This window comes from Sceloporus undulatus, chromosome 1 (assembly GCF_019175285.1).
Source record: "Sceloporus undulatus isolate JIND9_A2432 ecotype Alabama chromosome 1, SceUnd_v1.1, whole genome shotgun sequence".
Taxonomy (NCBI): Eukaryota; Metazoa; Chordata; class Lepidosauria; order Squamata; family Phrynosomatidae; genus Sceloporus; species Sceloporus undulatus.
The window spans coordinates 179,613,491-179,622,866 of record NC_056522.1 but is presented as its reverse complement, the minus strand read 5'-3'; the positions used below and the strand labels follow the sequence as shown (position 1 = coordinate 179,622,866).

The following is a 9,376-nucleotide window of genomic DNA, read 5'->3' as shown; positions in this document are numbered from 1 at the left end:
GGTTCTAAAATAACAACATTCACAACAATACATGATAAATGTAGTCCGCTGATAACTATTTCTTCATTCCCGCTTTCACACATAGATTTTTGGTCCTCTCTGCCATTTAGCCTTAGGGACTGTATGAACCATGGATCCCCCCATGTACTGGCAGGCTATATGGCCATGATAAAGACTGTTGGATGCCTACCAGGCTGTTTAAACTGACAGAGCAGCATGAAGCCATAGGCATTGCAGATAAGGGGGGGGTAGGTAAGAAGAAGGAAGATAGTATTTTTTAATAATTTTCCAGACAAAAAGAATAAATACTGATGGACAATATTGAACAAACACTATGTGTATTAGTTTGTCAACAAAAGTGCCCCGGATCGGAAGTTCTCTTTCTCAGTAGGCCAGAAAACGCGGAAAAAGAAGTCCCGAGTTTGGTTACCTGAAAAAGAGATTGGAATCTGCATGCCCATTAGGAATGTCATCAAAAAACTAAAAGTGCAAGAAATTCAGAATCCTTGTCCTCCCATGGGTTTAAGTATATAAATCCCTTCTAGTACAAACCATTGCATGTGAACACCGTGAAATGAGTCTGTTGAAATGTTCTGGCAATTCTTTTCAGATGTTTATTAAGAGGATGGAGGAGGAAAGGGCCCGTCAGGACAGAGTCCAGTGTGGGGTGGAAGAAGGGTTAAAGACCAAAAATGAATTCTATGTTGTTTAAATTTCCTTTTTCATACATCAAGAGGCTCAGCTTCGGCGTCAGCACAGCCTGGCCAACAACCAAAGAAAATGGGAAGCCAAGGCAGCTGCTACAATCATTTTTGTCTTGTAGAAGGGAGGTCAAGTGCCTACGGAGGAAAGTGAAATTTTGAAGTCAATAGTTCAGGGCATTTCCTATTCCTATTCAGATCCCATCATCATGGTTTTTAATCAGTATTTGCATTTGTTCTCGAGCAAGCAATAATGTGAGGGCACATATGGGAATCCTCATTTGATATCTGCTACATTTCAATGTAGCAGTGTTACAACTCTGTTTTTAAAATAAGCTCGTACAGTGAAACATTATTTCTCTGAAGATTAAGTAGCTCTGATAACGCCATATGCCTGAGCTGCAGGGCGTAAAAAAATGAAATAAGTAAAATGAAGCACGCTCACTGAAGCATTGAAAGAACTGGTGTGTTACAAATCAGGGAAGGTTAAAAAAAGATCATACAGTTTCTTGTAGAATGAAAACCGAATAAATGGGGGGGAATGAAATAGATGTGGCCCTTCCACAAAATGTATCCTTTCTCTGCTGGGCCCTTTGCTCCCCAATAGAGTGGGCATTTTAATGAAAAATAGGAATCAATTGCACTATACAATATAGCATAGTGTTGTTTTATCTGGCTGGGAGTAGGCCATTGCTGAAACAAAACTGCTGACCATATCAAAAGGGAGCAATATATGAATAGATTGAAAAACGGGGTCCTTTTTAGGCAAGAGGTTTTGAGGGTTTCCTTGGTATTGAACTAAGGTTTTTTCCCCTGATGTCAACTGACAACACAATGTTTGCTGTTTCAGCATTAGCAACAAAGGAATGCTGCGACAGTGGTAGAATGATATACATATCACTAAATTGGCCTGTGTTGGGGATTTATTGCAGAAGATTTTGGGTGATCACAAGGGAGGCGAAAGATGAGTGTCTGTGTAGGTGGAGATTTCATATTACCGTTGTTTAGTATGAAAATAACAACAAGATTGCGTCTCACCCGACCATTTGGCTGGGGAGAGATTTGTGCTTGGCCTCGAGTAGAGAAAGCATGTTAAAGGAACAGCATGCTCTGCTGGCTGTTGGGAGAGGAGGGTGGGGTGTTAGCCTGCTTGAGCTTTCCCTACCCAAACTCTCTCACTTGGCTTCAATAAAACGCTGGAGCAGGAAAGAGCTCAGATATGCCTGTCCTGCCCAGCATCTTTGGTGGACTTGGAAAATGGCCTGAAAAGCAGCTGATTCAGGATAAGCCGCAGGGAAGCAGCTGCTGATGTGGGAAGCTGGCAGGAGCAGAGACTCTGAGGTAAGTTATGAATGGGGGCTGGAAAGGGGTTTTGGGTCCTGCTTGAGGCCTCAGTGGGGACCTCTGAGGGGAATAATAGAATATCCCCTTCAAGTTCTGTGCCTCTTACCTTTGGTTTTAATAGTTTCAGTAGCAGCCATTGGTTTTGAGGCTTGGCAGCATTTTATTAGCTGCTTTGCTGTTTGGAAGAAGGCCGGGGCTCAGTGAGGAGTGTCCTTCCAGGCAGAGGGCCCCAATTTACTAACAATCCGAATCAGACCGTATTCCATGATACCTAAAGGACTAGATGGTCTGATTTTGGGGAGCGAAGCGTGGTTCTGCCTGGTTAGTATTTGGGGTGACGGCATTGAAACCAAATGGCGGCAGGCTAGATTCAGAGGAAAGAAGTGGCAATACTCATCTGAGTCTATTTTAACGAAAAAAATTTGGCATGGCAAGGGGTTGCCAGATGGTTTTTGGAGGGGAGTGTTGCATAAAAACAAGAGCAGTGAAGGTTATTCAGGCTGGCTGCCTCCCTTGCTGCTGTAAGTGTGCAGCCAGGTTCCTAATTGCAGCATTTTATGATAGCTGCAGTTGCAGCCTTCTTCTGGAGAGGGGCGGTGGTGAGTGAGGGTTGCTATGCACGCCAGGGGGCCCTAGTTTGGCAATAACAACATCTAATCAGTCATGTGGGAAGAAAATTTGCATGCGAAGCGGGTGTTTAATTCATTCTAAACAGCATTCACAGTTGCTGGGCTATACCCTCCCTTGCTGAGTGGTTGAGGCTCATAAGCCTTTTGTTTGGCAGCCAATTTAAATAGAGCTGCATTCCCAGACTTTTTTGGGAGGTGCGGCTCGTGCGGGTGTCCAAACAACGATAGAGGGACACGACTGCCATAACAATCCTAATCAGTCCACTTTTGGAATAAAAAGGTTCAATGCGAAGCCGTTGGCCTGGACATTTTTTGGGAGGATCTGTGCCAATAAACGCAGAGGGGCGTCTTGGTGCTTAAATGTCCATTTGAACAGCATTTCGTGCTGGCTACCCCATCATTACTGAGCATGTGGCAGCCATTTTTATTATGATTATCTGTTTCCCACGCATTTATTATTGTCACATTGTCAGCCTTGTTGAGGGATGCTGTGCTTCACAAGGGGTGTCATACATTTCAGGGGACCCCAGTTCCACATGTCAAGCATTAATCAGCCATTTTCAAATTATTTTTATGCTAAGCGGGTCCAGTATGGATGAATATTTGGAGAGGGAGTCCACCTTAAATACAAGGATGGCGTGGTGACACAAACAGATACAGTCATTATGTTGGGATGGGTGATATATTATATGCAATGCAAGTTGGTTTGTTTCAGTAGGGACTTGTTTTTTTGGGAGCACATCCTTAGAAGAGGAAAATATCTTTACTCAGGTAAAGGTAATTTCTAATAGCTCCAAAGAAAGGAAGAGAGGGAGAGGGCCCTGGCCCCCAAAGAAGGATTGTGATAAAGATAGCATTGGGATTCAGGGCGTATCCAGTTGCAGGCTTGGAATTTAGAGGGTGATATGTTCCAAATGCATCTTCATGGGCATAGGTCAGCTGTAATGTTGGAAAAAAAGAGATTATTTAACACAGGTTGCGCTCTATCTTCACTTTACTCCTTGAGGCATTACAACAAAAGCCCAAATGAGGGTTTCTTCGCAGTCCATGTGTCAGGAGGGCTTCCCAGAGGTCAGCAATACAGTTGATGTAAGGTATTCAGACCTTTCCACCAGGTGAAGGACGTGAGCAAACAGTTGTTTCTTTCATCACTGGTCCTTGACCACGGGGTCCAGGTCAGATTGCGGCTGTATCACGCCTAACCCAATACCTGGGACGCCATTGACTACAGAAGTGCCATCTTCCCCTTCTGCTAGGCCTACACAAGGGTAGTGCTTGTATAGGTGGACAATCTGTACAGAAAACCCTATTTTGTCTTCCTGTCATGTTCAAGGACCACAAGCCAACAACATAACTGGTATTCTGGGAGTTTGGCTCACAGTGGCTGTAAACCGAAAGCCATGTGGTTAAGCATGAATGCCAATATAAGTAGATATAAAAGAAATAGGGAATGAATCCTGTAATAACATAAGAAATAAATAACAACCAAAAAACATCAAAATAACAGGTAGTACAAAGGGGACTTAGGAAAGAACCAATACTACAGAGACAAGCCCCCAAAAGCACCTAATAACTACAAAAGGACCTAGCTCATTAGATGCTGATACCCTCAAGAAAAAACACTACATCAGATAGCTGAAACGTATCCCATCAGAACAGGCCTGCATTGTTCCTTGTTAAAAGGTTTTTACTATGGTTTGAAGGATCCCCGTTTTTGTGATATTTCGTCCCCCTTTCTGGCTCCTAACTTATAATTAGTTAGGCAAAATGGAGACTTGTATATATGATAATCAAGGAAGTTCAGAAGATAGTTGATGGGACTCTTCCAGGAACATCCTGTTCCAGACCGTTGGGGTGCTTTCCATGGGATTTAGGTTTTTTCCTTAAAAGACACTGGGGAAATTCCGCTTGACAAATCATCTTTCTTTTCACAAGAGAACTGTGTTAAGGATGCCATTCCACAACCAATTGGCTGCTGTAAATATATCTCTGTGGCACTTCGCATGAGGAAGTCAGCAATACGGATTGAAGCAGTGTTAGCAAAATTGATATTCAGCTTTTACTCCGTGTGCCAGTTCACCCGGAAATTTGATTGTTAGTTTTTAGTTGTGGTGGTACAATTTTTATATGGAGTCGGACACTTTCTATGTGGTGCTGAATGTCTTGTTCATTTTGTCAAATTTTTAGCACATTTTTTGAAATTGGTGGGTGTTTAAGCTAAATTGGGCTTAAAAAGGGGTTATTACATTAGTTAGATGATGTCCTAGTTCATGGGGCATCTAGCTCTGGAGACAGTGTCTCCAATTACCTACAATTGTTTTGAAACATTAGCTTGGAGAGTGGGGGTTCTTTCTCACCAAATTAAGACAGAGGAGAGGGCGCATGCCAAATAGGCTTACCCTTCCTAGTAAATATAGATACGGTTAGAACGCAATAATGGCTGGTAGGGGGTCAACTGGCGTTGCTTCCCGTAGAAAGGCAACACTAAGGGAATTTCAAGAGCTCATTGGCCACGTTAATTTTCGACTTTAGGGTTGTGCCCCAGGTAGGGCCTTCTTAAGAAGTCCTCTGTGATGCCTTTGGTGGGATTTCCACCCCTTACCATAGGACAAAGGTTAAGCAAACGATCCACCATTTGACTATTTGTAGATAGTTCAGTGCTAGAAATAAAACCATTCGAGAGAGAGGGTAAGAGCGAGCATGCCCAGTTTTTCCATATTTTCTGATAATACAGGTTCAATATGCTTTCTAGTCCACTTTTTGAAAATATGGTATGGCCCACAGTGGCCTGTGCAATGTATTGAAGCAGATATGAACTTTAGCTTAACATTCTGCATTGTTCCCCGTTTTAGTTGTCGTACATTTATGGACAGCGAGTTGGCACTCTGGTGTGACAACATGGTGGTTGTAGCAAGTAGTGGAGTTCACGGACGCTAGATCACATAAAGTCTGAGTTAATGTGCATTCAACATTGCATTGCTTGTCCGCATACATTTCTGTCGCAGCCTCCCGGGAATGGATAATGAGATTCCTGGAGTCTATTTCTTGTATGCAGATGGAGCGATTCAAGGCCACTAGCCTCCAGAGGTGGCAGATTCTCGACACCAGAGGTGGCAGATCTCGCGAACGTCCTGATGCTAACGGACATAATGGAAGCTTGGCAGGGAAAATTAGTTTCTGGCTTGGGATTTGTTTCATTGACTGCCTGGACATCAAAAAACTGTGTTTGGGGGCGGCCAATGAAGTTATACAAGTCCAAAAAGGCTCAGTTTGCTGACCGGTACCTGTGTCTGTTATACATTTTCTTTACGTTTTTTGTGTCCTTACATTAGAAAGGATAACATTGTGGGCGAGACAGAACAGTCTTTTCCGGCTAATAACCTGTTGGCTACACAGGGTACTTCAAGATGTTTGAGGATACATAACTACTGAATGATGGTACAGGGGAATCTATCATCACTACGTCCCCCATCCAGCCGCTGTCACCCAAGTTTGAAAGGGGCTCTCTGTTGTATATTTGCCATGTTTTCGATCCACTTCCTCTTATAAGCCTGCTTTTCCTGCACCGCCCTAAAATGCCTTTTTTGGCGATGCTGAGGGATAGGCGAGCTATGGTACTTCAAAGACAAGATTTCTCTCCAATACTGAGGACCTGTTATTTCAAAATGTTACTCTATCCGAGCAGTCGAATTTGTCCTTTGTAATCCTTCCTCCAAATCAAAACCCGGGCAAACAAATGAACAGGTGCGACAATTACTGATCAGTCAGTGAAAATTGCTTCTGTCCGGTGAGAGCTTTAGACAATTCCTACAGTGTAAGGTCATAGCCTGGCCCTTTGGTTATGGCTATTTGGATGGCTAGCCAATTCACCAGTTCCGTTTGTTCATTGCCAGCAAGAAGATAAATTGTTTATATGTCTTAACGAGTTGTATTTGAACAACTGCTCCTTTTTGTATAGGGGCTCTCTACAGTGGCTGCCTTGGGCGTACATCAACGAGATAATGCGAGGATCATCGATGAAGCCAGGTCGAGTCATGTTTGCGACCTCTACTTATTGATGGTTTTTTTTATGATCTGTTTCAGATCAGACAAAACCCTGTGATTGAGAAACCTGTGTGGATCTGTTGGACACCAGTCATGGTGTTCTGGTGTGGTCATCGGCCCCCCAAGCCAGAGGTGCCATTGGAAGCCAGCGGGGCTATCAATAAGGCCATTTTTGATGGAAAGAAAACGTGGTCTGTGGTGGCACGGTGCTACTGTCTTTTTGGCTAATATGCAGTATGCCCTGTGGAGGAGACACCTTGTGTGGGATCTACGTACAACATCATTGTGTTCAGGGGGTTGCCCGCCAAGCCAGGAAAGTGCCATTTTAGGGGAGGCCGCTGGGGCTATCAATAATGGCCATTGATGATGGAAAAAAATGTGTCCTTGTGTCACTGGCTCCGTCTTTGTGAAGGCAGGTTTTCTCTTTTCCTGGCTCCCCCTCTTGTTTTGCAGATACATTGTGGAGCAATGATTTGGTTTTGTTCAGGGCAGGCCCTTGTTTGTCAAGCCACTCATACAGCGGTGCTTCATGGAGAGATGGCATTTTGTTATGCTTTTTTAGAGTTGGCGATGCGGCCAAGCATAAAGTTTGGGGCGTGGAAGGTTCTCCCCGCCTTTACTTAGGGCCTGTAAAAGGGCCAACGTAAGATCTACAAAGCTTAAATTGAGGACTGGGTTTGACCTGGTTCACGGATGATATAATGTATGCTTAAGCCTGAAGTTCTACTGAGTACTGAGGAGAGCATCCACGTTGTTGAAGTGGGGAACCAGCTCTTTCTTTCTTCTTCGAGATCTGCATGCAGGGGTTTTGGCTGGGTTGGCCAGCCTGTGGTGATAGGGGCTAAGCAAACGCTTGCCCCTTATCTGTGGCATAGGCGGGGGAGATAGACGTTTTGGTGAACACTCGGCACCCTCCTAAAAAGGGTGGAAGCTAGGTACTCTGGAAATCACGTTTAGGTCTTGCGAGTAAACGTGAAGGGAAATAGACTTGCTTGGGCTGGCTTGAGATTTAAACCCTCACTTAAGCTGGCGAGTTAAGTGGGGAGTCTGGGTTGGGCCTGGCCTTCGGATGCCCGGCCGGGTAGCAACCAATATGGATCCTTGGGCACAGGTGTTTTTCGCCCTTTGGAAGCTGGTGATTGGTATTGGAGCACCATCTGCCAGCTGTTCCTAGCACAAGGTTCTCCAACCTGGTTTTTGCAGTTCTCGAAGAAATAAGTTTAAATAAGTTTGAGTTAAATAAAGGTGGCCATTTTTATATCCCGTTGCTCCTTGGTCTGGTACCCATTAATTAATGAGTTTGGTCAGCATGCTTCTCTCTCCCCCGACCATTTGGGCTGGGGAGGAGTTTTATGCTGGCCTCTCAGGTAGAGACCAAGCAATGTTAAAGAAAACAGCATGCTCTGCTAGGCTGTGGGAGAGGAGGGGGCGGGGGTTTACCTGCTTAGGCTTCCTACCCAACCCTCTCACTTGGCTTCAAACGCTGGCCACCGCTCCCGCCCTCGACATCAGTGTGAAATGTAATTTGGTCGACTCGGGGCCGGGTAGGAATTTTCCTCCCCTTCCAAGGGTTTTTTGCCTACCCCACACTGTTGGGTAAGGAGAGAGAAAACAAAATATAAATGACAAATTGCGAAATGTAGATGATAGAGAATACACAAATACATAGGTTCGCAGCGCATTAGGCGGGGGTCGATAAAGCCTTTTTGGTGGAACACCTCGCGGCAACGCCTCCATAAAGGTGAAGGCTAGGTCCTCTGGAAATCACGTTTAGGGTGTCGTGCGAGTAAACGTGAAGGGAAGAGACTTTGCTTGGGGCGGGCTTGAGATTTAAAACCTCCGTTAGTCTGCGAGTTAAGGGGGGGAGTCTTGGGTTGGGGCCTTTCCGGATGCCGGCCGGAGCAACCAAAAAGTATGAGGGCCCTTGGTCACAGTGTTTTCGCCCTTTGGAAGCTGGGGGAATGGGGTCTTTGAGCAAGACCATCTGCCAGCTGTTCCTACACAAGGTTCGCCCCCGCTGGTTTTTTGCATTTCTCGAAGAAATAAGTTTAAATAAGTGGAGTTAATAAAGTTTGCCCATTTTAGATCCCAGTTCTCTTGTGTCTGGTCTCATATTTGAGTTTGGTCAGCAAAGAAAGCTTTTGTTTATAACATGGAATAGGGGGATACTAATAATATGCCCTTTGCTTTTATTATCTTCATGATCACCTGAATCAAAATGAATCTTGAACCTACATTGTTTCCATGAAGAGCAAAGGAATAGTTTACTGCCACTATAATTGATCCATGAATCAACATAAATTACTTGTCCTTGACTTGTCAATTTTCTAATTAGTGTCGGGGTTTAATCCAACCGGAACTAACCACTGGGTTTTAGACCCATGAAACTTCGATCAAAAAAAAGAAGTTCAGTTGAGTAACAAACGAAGAGTCCACTCCAATGTCTCATTGTGCTTTTTCCACACAATCACACTCCAGAATATCTGCAGCAGCAGGGATTATTGTATTATCCTTGTCGGTGTGGCCTTTCAGTACATCTGCTGCACTGAAGATGAATTATATATCAGAGGGACCAATAGTAAGGAATGTGTGACCTTCCAGATGTTGCTGGACTGCAACTATACCAACATCCCTCACTGTTAGCTAGGGGTTGTCTAA

At 44.3% G+C, this 9,376-nt stretch overlaps 1 protein-coding gene across 1 annotated transcript in view; it reads left to right on the top strand.

The window, feature by feature from the left end:
• Positions 1-6,946, top strand: part of MEIS1 (Meis homeobox 1) — a 16,896-nt gene extending 9,950 nt beyond the window's left edge. Inside the window, exon 6 of the mRNA XM_042458091.1 lies at positions 6,758-6,946. Within this exon, the coding sequence (XP_042314025.1) occupies positions 6,758-6,946 (189 nt within the window). The remainder of the gene's footprint in view (positions 1-6,757) is intronic.
• Positions 6,947-9,376: the final 2,430 nt, after the last annotated feature.